Genomic DNA, 20541 nt, shown 5'->3' with positions numbered 1-20541 from the left:
AAATTGTTTATTACTACATAATTTTTCTTTTCAGACAGTGATAATTGCTAAAAACTAAAGTGTCACCAAGTGCAACATTGTTTCTAGATTATAAACACAATGTGAAGCAGGGTAGTACCTCTTTTGCTCAATACTTTACCTCTTGTCCGTAGACACTGTTTAGCCCATAGTCATTAAAGGGACATGGGGGAAGGACCAAAAAAGGAATAAAACTGAGGAAGAAGAAGGAAGGCAGAAAGGTGAGGGTGAGCCAGGTTAGATGTTGGGTTCTCAATCAAGTAATACAATCATGTCTAATACTTCTGAAAACACACAGAGAAAATTTACAAGTCTCAACATTAGGTACTATTGCTCTTTTTCTCTCTGACCTGCATGAAATTGATTAAGAACTTTTTTAAAATCTTTGGGATCTTAATTCAAAGGCAAAATATACACATTTAGAAATTATATATGAAATACCATGTAGTCTTCCATGCCATCTTCATTACCCTGTCCACCTTCTCCATCGTATCCTCCACCTCCCACTTCTGTGTGTGCCCTTCAATTCCCTGTATTAAGAACTTACTGTCTGTGGAGAGATATTCACAGTACAGAGGATTCCTTTAAAGCATAAAGCAGTGAATGTTGCATCAGGAACACTTCTTGCCAGTAGTACAAAAGCTGGAAGGATTGTGGAATGGGTGGAGTAGGAGTGAGGGAATCTTTTATAACTGATTTGCTTAAAATTGCCAGAGCATGATGATATTATCAACCCTGAGGGATTTTAGAATCTCTGCTGCTCCCACTTCTATTTGTTATGCATGCTAAGTTATATAATATATAATATTATGTAATACAATAATATTATAATATAATATATAATGTATATGATATAATAATATGTAATACATTTACTTATTTTTATTAATTTAAAAGAAAAAATGAAAAAATAGATTACATATGTTATTCCACTTTTTCTTCATATCTGAGTTGTCAGTTCATGACATCCCTCAGTTGCTCCTTCCCCAGGGAAGGTATTGAAGATCATCAGGTTTTATTTAGACACTCCTATTGTAATAAGCCCATCTACTATGTTTAGTGGGTCTAGTAGGGAGCCCATGATTTTTGTGCTAGTTACAGGCTTGCTAAAATAATGGACATTATGAGAAGTTTGGATCACAAATTTTCATGTCTTCCACGACAAATACGTTTATTTTCCCCAGATGTGCTTAAAATATACTTTTCTCAAATCCATGTACCCGCAATTAACCCCATTTAAATAAGGTGATTATTAAAAAGGGGATTTATTTATTAATATTATAAATTTAATACATATTTAATTTTATAAAAACATACACATGTGTACATATAAAATCATAGCTTAATGTGTAAACTAATACTGCCCTGTTGGTAATTATACCTGTGATTTCTTAATATTAAAATAATAATTTATCTAAGACTTGGTACAAGTAGACAGTGATTATACATACAAGGCAGATGAACATATGCTGAGATCATTATATTCTACCACAGAGCTATATTTTATCATTTTCTTTAATTAAAAAGAAGCTATGAGCTAGTTGTTTTATTTCACTCTCTAGTAAGCTTTTAGCATTTTCTACTTAATTCAGATGGAAAGATAAAAAATGTTTAAAGTATCTGTTATCTAGGTGTTATGTAAATGACTAGGAAATTTATAACTAAATAAGAATAGATAAGCTTTACATTTTTAGATTTCATAGAGTCTTATATCATCAAAATCAGAAAGTGACATAGTGCAAGCTTTATATTTAGAAACTCATTTGATTATATTTTTAAAATAACACCAAATACAAAAGAAGGACATACAAGCAACTGGAATCTCCCAAACTAAGAGAATGTAGCCTTTTCTGTTCTGGTAATTTAGCATCAACTAAAAAAGCAGTTTTGCTTATTTTATGATTGATCTAAATCATAAATATATAATGTACAGTAAAATCACCTACTGTAAAATGAATTTCAGAAAGAGAAAGAGTATCTTAAACAATCTGAAAGTCAGTAGAATCAGAAAATGAATTGGGTAGTGTGATCTTATTTGTAAATGGGTCTTTGCAAATATAACTGGTTAAGATGGGGTCGCACTGGATAGGGTGGTCTCTATATCCAATACTGGTGTCACCATTAGAAAGCGCCCTCACCCCACACACACCACACACACACTGGGAAGAAGGCCAAGGGAGAGAGGAGGCAGAGATTCCAGTTACTCAGCTGCTAATCAAGGAATATAAAAGATTGAGGGTTTTTTCTAGGATGTTTACGGTTTGAGGACTTGCATTTAAGTCTTTAACCTATCTTGAGTTAATTTTTGTATATGGTGATAGGCAGGTTTTCTTTTTATAGTAATGGGCAGTTTCATTCTCATGCATATGGCTAGCCAGTTATCCCAGCACCATTTATTGAATAGGAATTGTTTTCCCTATTGACAGCATGTATTTTACTTGTTTTACGACATCTCATTTGTGGTAATTTGTTATGGAATCCCTAGAAAACAAACACAAATAGTCACAAGGACATTTTCTACTGGACCAAAATAAACTAAAACTGAGTGATATCTGAAAAGTGAAAATTAAAAACAATGAATGAATTTACATCATTTTTTGGTACCATAACAGTATTTTCTTTTTCAACCCTATTATTCTTTAGATAGAGGCAAGAAGATACAGATATAGAGATACATAATATACTCTATATAGATATATGACATATGAGGTATGTATACATATGTTATATATATATACATTTAGCTATATAAAAATTTATTATCAGAGCATGTGTCGGTGTTCAATATCACCCTAAAGTATGAAAAGGAATAGTTTGAGTCTTCTGGTAAAAATGGCAAATTTGTTTAATATATTTATTAATGTTTCTTTTCACAATCTTACTAATGTAGCATCAAGAATTTTTTTTAATGATTTAGAATTCCATCAGATGATAATAAACCTGAGAGCCAATTAGAAATTTGAATATAATTTCAGAAAATAAAAATCAATAATTTTTGTTAACTGATTCAAAAAAGCAAAGAAATTTAATATCGACTTGCCTATAAGGCTAAGGTGAAGAGTCTTGACTATAATTCTCAGTAAGACTATTATTACTGTAGATAATAATAAAACCTTTGAATTGTTAGGTACTGTTTCCCCAAAGGTTTGAGTGTGAACTGCAGCTGGAAAGAAGACAGCTGGGTAGACCTCGTTCAGAGATACTGATAGAATCCCAAATCCTACTTTTAGTTCAGATAGGTAGGTAATTTAATTTTCGTGAAGCCCCAACCAAGGCAAAGGGAAAATGATCATCACTGAGATGGAGGTTCAGACTAGAAATACCAGGAAGACCTCAGGGAGGCAAGAATTGGGGGATGTCAATAAAACAAGAGAATTAATTGAAAGTTTCCATATTGAATAGTTAGTAACATCAGCCCCTTCCCCTGCTAACATCTCAGAATTCTCATAACTATAAGCAGATTGGAGGCATTTTCTCTGGATAAAATGATTAAAAGACTTGCTAAAAAGACCAATATGCATTCACCTCTGAGTCTCTCCAAAGCGAACGATTCAGTTCTTGACCTTCTCTTTACCCTGAATTCTGAAAGAAGTCAAGCTCAGAACCACATTTAGAGTTTTTAATATATGAACAGAGATCCAAGAATCAGCAGGCCCTTGAGAACAAATGCAAATAAAAATCAGTGATATAATCAAAATAACAGAAATGCAATTATACCAATCTAGCTGTCAACAACATTTAATAGTAATAATAATGAAAGCTCTAAATAGTAATCCAAAAACTGATACTCTTTTTTGAATAATGGTAGAAGTGGAAATGTAGGTTTAGTACTAGTAAAAGAAAACTCCATATATGAAAATACAAATATTATTTGACAATAGGCCACTAATTCTTAAACAAATACTGGAATAAGTATCAAATATAGGCTCAGGGGTCATGTGGGAATATCTGTTTTATTCTAATGTTGCAATATTATTTCAATAAGTGTACTCAAATTGCTTTCATAAATTAAAGTGTATTTTAATAAGAACAGAGATTTGAAATATAAGAGGGAAAATAATGGATAGGAAATAAAACACATCAAATTGTTTTGCCTTTGAAACTAATAGTGGCATAAAGTTAAAAGGTTTACTCTTAATATTCAGCAGAAATCTTCATAATTTGAAAGGTTTCTGACAATAGCTGTTGTTATATGTATACATATTTATATATTATTTAGTCATCTATCTCAGACTGCAAATTTTAGATAAATTATGACCAAATATATAATATAATTTAAGCTAAAGTTGACTTACAGTGAATTAGATTCAGTAACCATAGTAATGTTCAAAATGAAAATTTATAAACAATTAAAAGCATTCTAATCTTTACATGCTTCACTTCTGTCAGAATTTCTGATGACTTAATTTAAGCTCAGAATATTAAACCAAAAATGAAATTGATTTTATTGTACATACTGACTAAACTTCTACCTGAAAAATGCTTTGAAAAACATCATTAATATTTTCAGCTTCTTGTGATAAACAATATTATTTAACTTTGATATATTAGATAGATGTATGTACATACATAATAAAAATTTAAATATTTTATTTTAGTAGAAACTACAGTCTTTATGTTACAAAAGAGAATACACGAACAAGTTTTGAGAAGTTACTTGTAAATCACAATTTTTTGGTAACCGATTTTCCACCGAATTTTATTACATAATTAAGTTTGCGGTCCAAAAAAAAAAAAAAAAAGCCTTTTGAAGTCTAGGAATAAATGAATAAAGAAAGGAGAAAGAATACAGAAGATGTAGAATGGATTAAAAGATCGGAGGTCGCAAGTGTTTATACAAAGAATTGCAGAAAAAACCAAGGATTTAGAAAGAAATCAAACAACCTAATGAGGTAGTTCAAAAAAGTTAAATTTCCCAGTTTATAACATTTGAAAAATTAGAAAAGTTAGAAGAAAAGAGAAATGGCAAAATAATATCATGCATAAAAATATGTGGATAATACAACCACTTCACAACTTTAAAAGGATACTAAGAAATGAATGCCTTTGAGATTGAATTTTCATTAGAATATGAAGGATAGTATTGTGCTCCTGGGCAGCTGTGTAAGAAAGTTCTATAGAAAGTCAAAGGACAAAATACAGAGTAGAGATAAATTTTGCAATTCCAAGATGTAGATGAAGTAATTTGATTTATGGCAGATTCTCATTATCTTCACATTTCTCAGGGTGTGGGGATGGTAGGGAAATGTCCCTTTTAAACTTGAGAAATATTTTTCTATAATTACTTTCCCTAATTCAAAAGACGACAGTACTTCCTGATTTTATTAAGTAGGTATAAATTTACAAAATGACTGAATATGTTTAACACATTCTGTGGCATGACCTCACCAAATTCCAAGTTCATTTAGAAATACTTAAGTAGATTTTATCTGTTAAAAATATAGTAATATATACAACGATTTAAAGCATACATTTATAATATATTAGAGAATGAGAAAATACATCAGAAAATACTGAAAAAGTCATTATAATACAATATCTTCTGTTAATATAGTTTATATAGATTATAATTTCCTGTTCATAAATATGACATATGAAAATAAATTACAAGTCACAAATACAACAAAATAAGCATAGCAAGAAAGGAAGCACATATAAATGTTTGATTTGTGCTTACCACAGATTTTACACAATTTCATTATCATATAAATAGCTCACATATATAATCTTCCATGCATTAATTCTGATAAATGCAACAGTAAAAATTAAGATTAATAGAGTTTTCTTTGAAAGGTTTGCTACAAGTTATATCTACAGCACTTTTCAGCATGGTTATGTTGTGCTCTGAGAAAGTTTGTGTCTATTAGTGATTTACAATATCTGCTTACTGGTGTTTTTATAGACTGCTAAACTGTAAAATTGCTCTTTTATATTCTTAGCTTTTGATGCTTAGATTTTGGCAAGTTGTGAATCTTTACAAATGTGCTGCTCATAGAAGAATAAAACTGTGTTGAACATTAAAAGATAATTATAAACACAAAAATACTACACTAAAGCCTATAGCTACCTAGTCATGCTTTTCTTGTTACTATTAATATCATTTATCATATTATTTTTCTTACTAAATTAGTCATTTATTAATTAGGTGAACATTTATCAAACATCTTTCATGCTCTGACCATTGAATTAGAAAGAGAAATATATAAAAACTATAGCATATTTTCAAACTTAGAAGATTTACTAGCTATTTGCAAAAACTTCTATAAGGAAACATTTGCAATAGATTATTATATATACCACAGTAAAATTAAGTTGGTAGCAGTATGGGTACATATTAGTAGAATTACTACCAACATAGCCTGGAAACCAAGGAAGACTCTAAGTCTCTTGAGAGATGAGTTAAGGTAAAATTTACTTGGGTGTGAATGGGGATTTTTAGAAAAGGAAACTATATGCATAATTTCAGATGTTGCAAGACAATATGGTATGTTTCTGTAACGTGAAATAGCTGGGTGTATTAAATATTTAGTGCTGGGGTAAGTTTAACTGGCAATGTGGTTTGGAAGTCTCATGAAGATAAGATTATAGCTATTTGTAAGTTCAGGCTATCTATTAAATATTTACAGCAAAAGAGATATATTGAAAAGTTTTAAACAGATAATAAAGCTTTATTACATATACAATTAGAAGACCAATTTGAGAAAATATATTTTGGAGTTACTAACACCAGACATTATTACTTAAGCTCAATTTTGGGAATCTACACTAGAAAATGGTTTTGGGAAAGAGAATGGGTAAATTCAATCAATAATTAAGTTTAACATTAAAAGCAAACCAATTGGATGTGAAAAGACTACATTAATTTCTTAACTGTATTAGATGATATTATTCTACTATAAATTTTAACTTGATTTCCTTACAAATGGCTTCTAACAAAATGTTAACAAGTGAACTCATTATCTTCCCAAATAAAAAAATGTGTTTTTACTTTCCCCCTTCTACCTGTCTTCATCCTTTTTAATGCCATCACCTTAGTAGACTGCTTGAATTTATTTAAATTAAAACCTTAAACAAATTTTTGTATATAAACTGCAATTCAATTTTCACACTCAAAATATTTAACACTTTTCTTTACACAATATTATTTTCCCATATGAAGTTCATACTCAAATTTCCTGAGCTGTCCTAATAATGCCCAACCAGTTTAAAGCCATTTAGGTTCTATCATTTTCCTCTAGTTTATCTTTCCATACAATGCAGCCTCACCCAAACCCCTTCTTTCAAAATGGTTGTCCCACTGGTATTTCTGTAGAATTAGTATTATTTCCTCAATGAATGTTTGGTAGAATTAACCAGTAAAGCCACGCCTGTGGTAGCGTTCTCTTTTGGAAGTTTGCATAATATTATACTATTTCATGTACAGTGTAAGGACTGCAATAGTATGCTTTCAGTCCCTCTCTCCTTGGGGCTTTGGTTGCTACAGATTTTACTTTTCATATGTTCTAAAACCCACTACATATTTCTTACTATTTTTGCTTTAGACAATCAATTATCTTTCTAATGCTGTTGGGAGGACTGAATGCATGAATATGTGAAATGTACTGGAGAAAATGCCTGGCACACAGCAGTGTCCAATAAACATTAGCTGTTGTTAGCTGTCATAGGTTTCTGATCTATTCTCATCACCTAATTCCAATACCATAGCATTTTGATAGCCAGGAAAGGCTCAACTCACTATTGTTCTTTTTTATGACATTTTTCCTCTAAAAAAATTCACTATATAAAATTTAAAACATTTCAAAACTTTCAAGAAAGAAAAAAAACTGCATTTATTTTTAACAAACAGTGTTGGAACAAACTGGATATCCATAATTAAAAATAGAAATCTCGGCTGGTCGCGGTGGCTCAAGCCTATAATCCCAGCACTTTGGGAGGGATCACGAGGTCAAGAGATCGATACCATCCTGGTCAACATGGTGAAACCCCGTCTCTACTAAAGGTACAAAAAATTAGCTTGGGCATGGTGGCGCATGCCTGTAATCCCAGCTTCTCAGGAGGCTGAGGCAGGAGAATTGCCTGAACCCAGGAGGCGGACGTTGCAGTGAGCCGAGATTGCGCCAGTGCACTCCAGCCTGGGTAACAAGAGCGAAACTCCGTCTCTCTGTCTATATATGTATATCAACCTTTATTTCACAATTTATACAAAAATTAACAAAAATTGTGTGTTAACCTAAAAGTAAAAGCTCAAACTATAAAACTTCTAGAAGAAAATATAGCAAAACTCTTCATGACTTTGGAGTAGGCACATTCCTTAGATGGGACACAAAAACCATGAATTATAGAAGAAAGCATTGGTGCATTTTATGCAACGAGAACTGTGATTTGCCACCAGACCCTTCTTAAGAAATAAAGGATTTGTAACCTCAGCTGTGAGAATTGCCTCGAGCAGACTGCCCTCAGCCCTTGCAGATGGACCCTAAGGGACTGACTGCCTTGGCTGAAGAGGCTCACCTGCTCTTACCCACAGGGGCACCCTCCACTGGGCAGACTGCATCTAGTGATGTTCATTGGGAACATTAAAACCAGGCCCTGTTGCCCCACTCAGAATAGCTCTAGTAGGTTCACTTTAGAACATCCAATGGGGGCCGCTGAGGCACAACATTGAGACTGTGCGGTCCTGTTTCTTTCCCTCCCACATCCCTAAAAGGCATACCTCATATACCTTCTGTACTCTAATTTCCATCTCTGTGTTGGCTTCCTGGAAATCCCAGCTGAGATGCTGGGCTTTATTAAAATTAAAATCCGTTCTTTGAAAGACGCTGTTAAGAAAATGAAAAGGCAAGCAATGGACTGGTAAAATATATTCACAACACATATATTTATAAAAGACCTGTATCTATAATACAAAGAGCTCTTAAAACTCAAGAATAGAAGGTCAACCGAATAAGGGTGGACACAGTGGCTCATGCCTGTAATCTCAGCACTTTGGAAGACCCAGGCAGGCAGGTCACCTGAGTTCAGGAGTTGGAGACCACCCTGGCCAATATGACAAAACCCTGTCTGTAATAAAAATACAAAAATTAGCCCAGCATGGTGGTGGGTGCTTTGTAGTCCCAGCTCCTCAGGAGGCTGAGGCAGGAGAATTGCTTGAACTCAGGAGGCAGAGGTTGCAGTGACTGGAGATTGCACTATTGCACTCCAGCCTGGGTGAGAAGAGCAAAACTTCATCTCAAAAAAAAAAAAAAAAAAAAAAAAAGGAAAGAAAGAAAAAGAAAAAATCAACCCAGTAAAAATAATAATAATGATAAAGGTTTTGAACAGAAATGTCACAAAATATTACGAGTGTGGTCCCTGAGCACATGAAACCCCAATAAGAATGGAATTATGCAAATAAGCATGGAACACCCAGTTGTGCCAGGGAACAAGAAGGGGCCCCAAACCAAACCAAACCAAAAGCCACAGTGATGGAGGGTGACAAAAAGACCCAGAAGCTAACTAAAGGAGCTCCCAATGGCCAAAGCTAGAAGTGTTTGAGTAACAAAATAATTCACTAATTAATAATTAAATATTTAAGTAAAATATTTAACAAAATAATTAGCTAAATTATTAAATAACTAATTCCAGGAAGTATTGGATTATATTCTAAAGTATACTATAGATATCAATGAGTCCATGCCGATATAAATAAATAATTAAATAAATAAGCACATGGGGAAGAATAGGCAAATCCTCCACACAGGGGAACTCCAGATAATTTAAGTAGCTATTCCCCTGCAAGGAGATAAAGCCTAACTTCCTTTTTTAAAAGTGTAGGCTATAGATAGTGACCTCCAAAAAGTACAGTAGAGAAAGACGGGGGGAAAAATCACTTTATCGTTGAGAAATCTAACCAACACTGCCCGGGTTAGGTGACCAGGATAATACCAGCAGTGATAAGCCATGGTGTTAGACTGTAGACAGGATGGGATGGCAATGTGTCAAAAGTCATCAAAAACAAGGCAAGCCTGAGAAACTGTCTCATCCAAGAGAAGCCATGACTAACTGTAATGTGGTACACTGGATGGGGTCTTGGGACAGAAAGGTATGTTAGGTCAAAACCAAGGAAATCAGAACAAAACATAAACTTTAGTTAATAATGATGTATTTTATTAATGTACCAATAATTGTTATTGCCATAATAATGGTAACAAATGTACTACACTGCAAGATGCTAGAAACAGGGTAAATTTGGTGTGGGACATATGAGAACTCCGTATTTTTTCCAACTTTTCAGTGAGTGTAAAACTATTCTAAAATAAAAACACTTATTTTTAAAACTCTAGTAAGCACATCATTAGTCAGCAAGGGAAGGCAGGTTAGAACCACAATGAGACACCACTCCAATGGACGCCAGAGTGGCTTAGATAATGAGGATCAATAACACCAAGCATTGGCAGGGAAAGTGGAGCACCTAAAACCCTCATACACTTTGGGAAGGAATGTAAAATTGATTGTGGAATCAATTTGGAAAGCAATTTGATTTTTTTTTTATAAATCTAAAAATAACTCTTGACATTTGACCCAGATTTTTCACATGTAGATATTTACCCAAGTAAAATGAAAGCATATGTGTATCCAAAGTCTTGTATATGAGTGTTCTTAACAGTTTTATTCATAATACTCCCAAACTGTAAACAACCTAATCAGTGTCTGTCAGCGAGTGACTGGATAAATAAACCCAGGTCTATTTGTGGAATGGGACACCATCCAGGAATGAAAATGAATGAATGGTTCATGCATTCTATAACATAGATGGACCTTAGCAAAATTAAGTCAAGCAAGAGAAATGTGTCAGAAAAAAAGTACATAACAGTATGCTTTCCTTTATGTGAAATTCTAAAACCGGAAAAAATAATCTGTAGAGATAAGAAGTGGATTAGTGGTTGCCTAGGGCAGAGGATGTGGGGAGGGGGCTGACTGTAAAGGGACACAAGGGAACTGTCCCAGTGATGAAATTATCCTTTTTTTTTTTTTTTTTTTTTTTTTTGAGACGGAGTTTCGCTCTTGTTACCCAGGCTGGAGTGCAATGGCGCCATCTTGGCTCACCGCAACCTCCACCTCCTGGGTTCAGGCAAGTCTCCTGCCTCAGCCTCCGGAGTAACTGGGATTGCAGGCACACGCCACCATGCCCAGCTAATTTTTTTGTATTTTTAGTAGAGACAGGGTTTCACCATGTTGACCAGGTTGGTCTCCATCTCTTGACCTCGTGATCCACCCGCCTCGGCCTCCCAAAATGCTGGGATTACAATCTTGGGTTACCGCGCCCGGCCCGAAATTATTCTTATTTTAACTGTGGAGGTGGTTACCCAAGCCTACATGTTTATCAAAACTCACCAAATTGTGTACTTCAAATGAAAGCATTTTACTGTGTGTAAATTGTCCCTTAATAAAGTTGACTTTTTAAAAAAACAAAACAACAACAACAAAAATACTGACAATCTAACTGCAATTGCATCATTTGTACACCATTTTTAGATTTTTTTTTTTTTTTTTGAGACAAGGTTTCACTCTGTGTCCCAGACTGGAATGCAGTGGTGCATTCTTGGTTCACTGCAGTCTTGATCTCCCAGGCTCAAACAATCCTCCCTGCTCAGGTTTCCTAGCCGATGGGACTGCAGGCAGGCACCACCACACATGGGTAATTTTTTCTATAGAGATGGGGTCTTGCCCTGTAACCCCAGGCTGTTCTCAAACTCCTGTGCTCGAGTATTTCTCTCACCTTCATCTCCCAAAGTTCTGGGATTATAGGCATGAGCCACGGTGGTTGGCTAGAATTTTTTAAACAGCACTATGAGAGTAGGGTGTGGTGGCTTATGCTTGTAGTCCCAGTGATTTGGGCCAAGGTGGGAGGACTGCTTGAGGCCAGGAGTTTGAGATTAGCCCAGGCATAGCAAAACCTAATCTCGACAAATAATTAAAAAAAAAATAAATAATAATAATAATAATTATTATCTGGGCATGGTGGCTTGCGCCTGTGGTCCCAGCTACTCGGGAGGTTGAGGAGAAAGAATCATCTGAGCTCAGGAGTTACAAACAAGCCTGGGCACATAGCGAAACCGCATCTCTAAAAAAAAAAATACAAAAATTAGCCTAGTGTGGTAGCGTGTGTCTGTAGTCCAGCTACTCGGGAGACTGAGACAGGAGAATCGCTTGATCCCAGTAGGTCGAGGCTGCAGTGATCCAAGATTGCACCACAGTACAGAGTGAGAACCCGTCTCTCTAAAAAATAAGCAAGCAAGCCAACCAACCCACTGTGGGTTCCCCTCCAGTGTCCTGGTGTGTTTCCTGCTCTCTTCCTCGGCCTATGTGTGCACCCACAGCAATAAAATTTAGTGGTGTGTGTCTCACACGCGTCTCCAGCCCCATCGCCATCTCTCTAAGCTCGTCTCTTTTTACAAAAGGCCACCTGACATCCTCACTTGGCAGCTCAAAACCTTCTTCAACCCAATGTACGCAAGCCAAGCTCCACATCTTCCCATTCAGAGCAGGTTCCCGATCCTCCTCTGTCTGAATGAACTGGCTGCCAAGGGTGCAGTCTCCTTCCCTCCAAGGGCTGTCCACACTGGGGCTCTTTCTTTTGTAAATTTCTCTCCCACCAGGGAACTTTCTCCTCCTCTGCTGCCCACAGTCCTAGCCTAATAGGACCCTGCACCCAACAACGAGGGCTGCAATAGCCTTCTTCCCTTTTCTGAGTTAATCTGAGAACCCTGGGTTTGCTCTCCTTCACAGCCAGGCTAGTGGTTTTTGAAATGTTAACCCACTGCAGGACACGGTTCCATGGTTTCCCGCTGCCTTGGAACAAGACGAGCTCCTGAGCCTCCCCCCGCCCCACCTTGCACCACTTCTGGACCTGGCCCTGGCCTCTCCTCCATTCCCGGAATGGGTCGGGCTCCCTCCCAGTCCCGGCCTCACCCCACATTCTTCAGTCCCTTGCCTCTCTCCCTGCCTCTACCAACCCAGTTTACATTGACTAATTTCAAATTTTATATTCCAGATTTCAGCCCAAATATCCCCCTTTGAATGCTTTCCTCGACCACAGATCTAGTCTAATCAAATCTTCCTATTAGCCACTCTCAGGGCACCACCACACATCCCTTTTGTTGGCACTTAAATGTAATCATGCTTTTTTTCCCTCAATGATTAGATTAATCAATCAACCATTAACATCTATGAATGGCGGCCCCTTGGCTGGGCCTCATTTGACGGGGTGGCGGGGGGGGGGGCGGGGGGGGAGGCCTGGCCCAATGGCCTTCCAAGCTCATTCAGGCCAGCCCCTATGACCACTCCCCTTACGTAATCACCTTGGGGCCTTATAAGACGGTCCTCTCAGGCTCTCGATCAGTCGGCTTTCTGCTGAGCTCCGAGCCAGGACCTGCAGCAAGCTCCCTCCTGCTGCCTGGTTGTGGGAGGACGACCTCAGAGCTACCGCTGTGAACCCGCGGACACGTCCAGCTCCTCGGCTTTTCTTCGTAGAAAGGTCTCCTAATTTTCAGATCTCCAGAGCCAGCTTCAGGGAGATCAGGTGTGTGTCTGGGTGTCCCTGGGGCGTGGGTAGAGCTTGCATGGGTGCGGATGGGGACAGAATTCTCATTCCTCTAGAAGGGCCACGGCCACCTCCCTTGTCTCTCCTGTATTCCTAACTCCATTGTCTGTCCCCACCTTCCTTCCCTCTTCCCCTAAAGAGGGATCATTCCTCCAGGAGGCCTAAGTTAGACTACCCTCTCCCAGCTTTGCTTGTAGGAACTGGGATAAATTAAACAAACTGCCTCTAGGCCAGTCTCTGCTAGCTACTAAACTTCCCCTTTATGGTATGGAAGTTTCCCACAACCATAGCCCCAGTCCCAACCCCCACCTTCATTCACACTGTCGTCTTGAGTGGCCTCTTGGGTTCGGTGCCCAGGCAGCTAAGTGCTCTGAGGCCTGGGGACAGCGGAGGCATTGGAGGAGGGTGTTTGGTGGGGGTCCGCATCGCTGCGTGGGGCTTGGGAAATGAGGCTGTGGTTTAACTCCACTGATGTGTTTTTCTCTCCACCCCCTCCTGCAGATTCCTTATGGAAGAACCGAGGCGTTCGAAGCGACTTCGCTCCATGGACTCTAATCAAGGTATGTCAAACGCCTGCCACTCTCTTTTTAATTTTTTTCTGGATTTTTACTTTAACTTTGTTATTGACTTACAGAACTTAGAGACGCAAATGTGGCGTGTTATGAAATGCAGCAGCAGACTCTGCTCCTTCTTAATTTTCCACAACTTTGGGAACACCACCTCCATCTATGTAGCCATTTCTTTTAGCATTCCCTCTCATTCTTTAAGTAACATGCGAACACTACTATTTATTTTTCTATTTAGAGTTCCTTTATGGTCTTCCCTCTAGAGTAGAAGAATATTTAGCTGTAGTTTACACATTCCCACCACCACCAATCACTCAAGCGCCATGCCACACCCATCCCCGACACACACCCTCCGCCCATCCCCCATTGCCCAAGAGCGGAGAGAGTATTAGAATTACTTTTCCCCTCCTGCATTTTTAGGTGAAAGAGTGAGGATAACTTGAATTTTCCAGGACTTAATACCTACCTTGGATTATTAAATGGTTACTTATCACTAGTCAGTTTGCCAATTCTTTCCCAATTGTTTAAATTCAAACTCAATCAAGTGTTCTCAGTTTCACCTCACAGCCTGCTCCAACCTGGACTGGCTGTTCTAAGTCAGCTCCCAGCTCCCTCATCATCTGGGAAGCTCCTTTTCCTATTTTTAATTGTATCCCATTTCCCAAATCTTGTGTCTTTTTTGTTTTGTTTAGTTTTGTTTTACTTTTTCTCTACAGTGAAGCAAGTCCTCACGCTACATCTTGATCTATGATAAACCAGTACTTGCACCCTGTTCTTTTCTGGAGGTATTGGAATTTTATGGCTATTGCCACATTGTTCTCCAAAACATTTCCCTTCATACACTGAGTGTCCTAAATCTTTTAATTTTGTCCAGTTTGATAGATGCCTAACAATAAAGCATGCATTGAAAGGAAATTTTTTAAGATCTTGCTTGTCTGACCAGGGCATTGTGGCTCACCCCTGTAATCCCAACACTTTGGGAGGCTGAGGCATGTGAATCACGAGGTCAGGAGCTCAAGAGCAGCCTGGCTGCTTGAGATGGTGAAATTACATTTCTACTAAAAGTACAAAAATTAGCTGGGCACAGTGGCAGGTGCCTGTAACCCCAGCTACTTGGTAGGCTGAGGCAGGAGAATGGCTTGAACCCAGGTGACAGAGGTCACAGTGAGCCATGATAAGGCCACTGCACTCCAGCATAGGTGAAAGAGTGAGACTCCATCTCAAAAAAAAAACCAAAAACCAAGATCTTGCTTGTTTGAAACATGTTCATTCTACCCTTCCTGACTTCTAAGTGAAACTTTGGTTGGATATCAAATTTTAGGTGGGAAATCCATTTCCCTTGAAATTTTGAAGACATTTTCTATTATCTAATAGATTTAATTGCTGCTTTTGAGATGTCTGAATTTTACCCCTTTCCATATAACCTTTCCTCCCTTTCTCTTTCTCCTTTTCTCTGTAAGCTTTTAGAAACTTCTTTTTGTCATCAGCACTCTGAAATTTTATGGTGATATGTGTCAGTGACAATATGCCTCTAATTTTCTTATATTTTATCCTCCTTTCTTTCCATTATTTTAGATATTTGCTATCTTTTCTGGGATATCTTCTCAACTTTATTCTTTAAAATTTCCATGGAGATTTTTGTTTCCTTTCTCATAATTTTAATTGATTTATAGATAAAATTCTTTTTTCCTGTGTTATTGTCTGTCTCTAGTGTTAGAGCCTTTTTTTTTTTTTTTTTGATGTTTAGTGATATCTGACTGCTGCATATATATATATATATGCATGTATTTTTTTTAATCGGGCCCAGGAAGAAGTTGATGAGAGCTCCAAACCCATGGGTAGGGCTACTTGATTGGGTTCCACAGCATTGATATGTTTGGGGTATCAAATTGGGCAATACCAGGCCAGGCACAGTGGCTCATGCCTGTAATCGCAGCACTCACGCAGATCACTTGAGGTCAAGAGTTTGAAACCAGCCTGTTCAACATGGTGAAACTCTGTTTCTACTAAAAATACAAAAAATTAGCAGGGCGTGGTGGTGGGTGCCTGTAATCTCAGATACTTGGGAAGCTGAGGTAGGAGAATCACTTGAACCCAGGAGGCAGAGATTGCAGTGAGCCAAGATTTGGCCACTGCACTTGAGCTTGGGCAACAGAGTGAGCTTCCATCTCAAAACAAAAAAAGCAACACCAGATGTCAGTTTTGTGTGACTCTTAAGCTATGCAGGTTTCCCAGGGAAGAATCTTCAGATGATCTTCAATGCCTGCTCTGTCATTGATAAAATTTCTATAGAAGTTTGTCTTGTCTTGGGCTTTGCGTTCTGTTCCATTGCTCAATAACGTATCTGTGTCAACACCTCCTCTCCCTGTTAAGCTATGCCATAGCCACCAAAGGCTTCTTTCCTCCTGGAAGTCATGCAGCCAGCCCAGGTCCTTCTGTCACCTGGAATGCTTCCCCTCCCTGCTATCCCTACTAATCCTCTCCTGCCTTTGCCTTGCAAAATCTTACCCATCCTTGATGTCCTACCTTATGTATACTACTCCAGCAAGACTTTTTGACCATCTCCTTCCCAATACATGTTAAGATATTTGAACTAGATACTAACCTGAACATTTCACTTATAGTAACTCAGTTCTTGTAAGGACCTAGAGGTTGGCATGTTATTATACCAATTCAAAGGGGAACTGATGCCCAGATACTTTAAGCAACTTGGGAATACAGCCCGGGCATTCTGGATCCAGAGCCACCTCCCTTGCCATACCCTTCACCTCCCAGTTTGTTGCTCATTAGCATCATTCATTTTTTGGTCTTGCGTTTGTCTCTCCTACTGAAGTTTAACCTCAGTGAGGGCAGGCAGTGAGGGCAGGCAGTATCCCACTTGTATTCAAATTCAATCTCTCTAGAGAACTGTAGACTCATTTATTGATAAGGAAAATGACGATTATAATATCACGCTGGCAAGGTTGTTGCAGGGACTCACGATGAAAAGCTCATGGAGTGCTGAGCTCAGGATAGGCCCTCAGGCAGACAGAACTCCTGAGAGCTTACCTTGTAGGTCCCTCGTGACCCTCATTCTGTTTGCTGAGACTCCCCTGGGCCCTCCCTGAACCCCTTTTCTAGTCACTCTTCCCTGAAGGCTTCAGATCCTGCTCATTCTCCTAACACTCTGCTTCTCTTTTAGCCTCAGGTGGGCCTTCTACAGAGCCAGGCCACTCGGTTGTGGACCGTGAAGACCCCGTGGAAACAGATGGGCCCGCAGAACCAGCCCAACCCACAAAACCCACTGCTTATGTGAAGCCCTTCCGATGGGAGCCCGCAGCTCACACCCAGCCGACTCGTCCTGCAGAGAGAGGCCGGCGCCGAGGCCGGGGAGGAAGCCAACGGGCAGGGCGAGGCGGAGGCCGTGGCAGAGGGGCTGTGCGCGGAACCGTGCTGGAAGGCCCTGTCCCACCCGAGGCAGTGCCTCGGGTGGGACCTCAGGGGCTGCCCCCTGTCTCTGGGCCTGAGGCTGTTGCTTGGCAGCCCACGTTGATTGGGTTTATGCCTCTGGGTGACTCATCTGTTTTAGGAGTCACACATTCCTCCATGGGAACCTACGTGCATGGGGTCCCAGTGTTCATGGGCCGTATTACACACTGACCTCTGTCACTCACATTGTCGCCAGCCTCCCTTTCTTCCACCCGGACTTTCCCTCCAGCCCCATTTCTGTTCCACTCCTTCCCTCCCATACCGGAGCCCTCACCTTGTAGTCAGGACCGAGCCTCCAAGCCCTCCTCTCAGGATCCCGAACGCCATCCACCTGCTTCCAATGCCCCTCTTGTCTCTGCTTTGTACCTTCTGTAAAAGTTACACATGCACGGAGCTCCTCAATGCCTGTCAAAATAAGCCAGCAGCTCCCCTAGTCTTTTCATCATGCTTACATTAAAAACCAATTGGCTGGGCGCAGTGGCTCACATCTGTAATTCCAGCACTTTGGGAGGCTGAGTTGGGTGGGTGGGGCATGAGGTCAGGAGATCCAGACCATCGTGGCTAACATGGTGAAACCCGGTTTCTACTAAAAATACAAAAAATTAGCTGGGCATGGTGGCCTGTGCCTGTAGTCCCAGCTACTCAGGAGAATTGCTTGAACCTGAAAGAGTTCCCCTGAACTTACAGTACACAACTTATAATCTGCAAGCAGCTAAACCTCCTTTCTGTACAAGGTGATTTGAATGGAGCTGTTACCTACAGTGAAAGTACAAGTCATATTTTTCATCTAGAAAAAAGCCAAACCAGACAATATGCCTGGGAGAAGTGGGATGCAAGAAGAATCAGTAAGCAAGGAAATTAGTAAACTGTATTAAGTATGATTCTGGAAGAAAGATGGGTGACCTAGAATTAAAATTCCACAAGACTTTGACATAGACATGTGGGATATAAGGAAATTCAGAAGAAGCTAGAAGTTAATGAAGTTCTTATCTAGTTCCTGGAGATAATATAGTGGCTGAATATAAGGGAGCAATGAAATTCTAGACTCTGACACATTTATAAATCTCAATATAGATACCCATTGGGAATAGCTAAATGAATTGGAATAGAATGTAAAATTTCAAATGTATTGAGGTGATCAAAGAACATTTGATGAATCAAACAAAAGGCGTTGGGGGGTTAACAGAAACAAAGAGAATGCATGACTCACTGGAAATGATAATTAAGGAATCAGTAATTTGATGGCAGCATCCTTGGCTGGCTTCAATGGGAATATGTTCAATGTTTCACCGTTAAGCAAGATGTTTGCTGTAAGTTTCTCATAGATGTTTAAGTTGAGCTGGTTCCCATCTTTTCAGAGTTTTATAAAGGTGTATTATGAATTGGATTTTGTATTTTATTAAGTAGGCTTTCCTTAGCTGGTTTTCACTCATTTGTAAGAGAAAATGTCCAAGTAAAACAAAGAGAATGTTTTCCATCAAAGGTTTTTTTCTTGTGTATTCAATCCTTTTAAATAAATCCTTCTATTTAACTTATTTTGTACTACAGTTCTTTTACTAAAATTTCACAAATTACAAATATATAATGTGCCTCCAAAACAAGAAAAAAAAAGGTAGAAAAAGAAAAGAATGTCTACCGTCTCTGTTCTCCATTCCTATTGTGTCTTTCCCCATAATCACACAAGTCTATATAAACAAACATATACATTGAAAGCATCATTGGTGGCTTAATTTTCAAGCATCTTGCCTGCCATCTGCTAGAGATCATGCTGAAGTGACTATAGGGTCCAGGCAGGTAACACAGGTGTGGGCAGGACCAGTGACTCTGTGGAGCCCATGCCCTTCTAAACTGGGCAGAAGCGACTTAGTATTGAAGCATAACATGGATCCCAATAAGTACTAAGAAGTAGGAGCTGCTGCTTGACTTGCCATCAGGGTCTGTCATGCATGCCTGAAAGCACCCTGGCAGTCCTCTTAAGCACACGTGTCACTATCTTCTTGCTGTATAACTGTCTTAAAGATGAACAGACTTTAGGTTGTATAGGTGATCATCTGCTGATAGACTGCTTCCAGGGTGTTTCTACAACCAAAATATGTCATTAAACATTTGTGTATAGAGTAAGACAGGGTCTCATTCTGTCACCCAAGCTGGAGTGCAGTGGTGTAATCACAGCTCACTGAAGCCTCCACCTCCTGAGCTCAGGCAGTCCTCCTGTATCAGCCTCCTAAATATATGGGCCTACAGGCAGGCACCAAGACCCCTTGGTAATTTCTTAGGTCTTTTTTGAGACAAAGTCTCACTCTCACCAAGGCTGTAGTATAGTGATCTCAGCTCACTGCAACCTCTGCCTCCGGGGTTGAAGTGATTCTCGTGCCTCAGCCTCTTGAGTAGCTAGGACCACAGTTAGCCCACCATGTCTAGCTAATATTATATTTTTAGTAGCGGTGGAGTTTCATCATATTGGCCGGCCTGGTCTTGAACTCCTGACCTCAAGTGATGTGCCCACCTCAGCTTCCCAAAGTGCTGAAATTACAGGTATGAGTCACCATGCCCAGCCAATTTCTGTGTTTTTTGTAGAGAATGGTTTTTGTCGTGTTGTGCAGGCTGGTATTGAACTCATGAGCTCAAGCAATCTTTTTGCCTTGGCCTCTGGAAGTGCTGGAATTATAGGTGTATACCACCACACCTGGCCTTTTTATAAAACAAAAAACAAAAAAACTTTGTGAAATAAGTTCTTGGAGTGAGATTCCTATACCAACACCAATCAGTATGGCCACATTTTTTAAAACATTTACCTTTTGATTTAACTTTTTTTTTTTTTTAAGACAGAGTTTCGCTCTTGTTACCCACACTGGAGTGCAATGGCACGATCTCGGCTCACAGCAACCTCTGCCTCCTGGGTTCAGG

At 38.9% G+C, this 20541-nt stretch overlaps 1 protein-coding gene across 1 annotated transcript; it reads left to right on the top strand.

Annotated features, from left to right (window-relative positions):
* Positions 1–13434: 13434 nt before the first annotated feature.
* On the top strand, positions 13435–18089 carry LOC100398638 (proline-rich protein 20E). Its single transcript, XM_002742622.6, has 3 exons — positions 13435–13579; positions 14102–14160; positions 17348–18089. Exons 2-3 carry the CDS (start codon positions 14109–14111, stop codon positions 17803–17805), a joined length of 510 nt encoding a protein of 169 aa, XP_002742668.4. The 5' UTR covers positions 13435–13579; positions 14102–14108; the 3' UTR covers positions 17806–18089.
* The last annotated feature ends 2452 nt before the right edge of the window (positions 18090–20541 follow it).

The sequence above is a fragment of the Callithrix jacchus genome, chromosome 1 (assembly GCF_049354715.1).
Source record: "Callithrix jacchus isolate 240 chromosome 1, calJac240_pri, whole genome shotgun sequence".
Classification (NCBI taxonomy): domain Eukaryota; kingdom Metazoa; phylum Chordata; class Mammalia; order Primates; family Cebidae; genus Callithrix; species Callithrix jacchus.
This window is presented reverse-complemented; position numbering and strand designations above follow the sequence as displayed.

Bases quoted from the DNA above. Each gene is read 5' to 3' on its own strand.
- LOC100398638 (XM_002742622.6), top strand. From the start codon at position 14,109: ATGGAAGAACCGAGGCGTTCGAAGCGACTTCGCTCCATGGACTCTAAT. The intron at 14,161-17,347 runs GTATGTCAAACG...CTTCTCTTTTAG, and splicing joins CTCCATGGACTCTAATCAAG to CCTCAGGTGGGCCTTCTACA.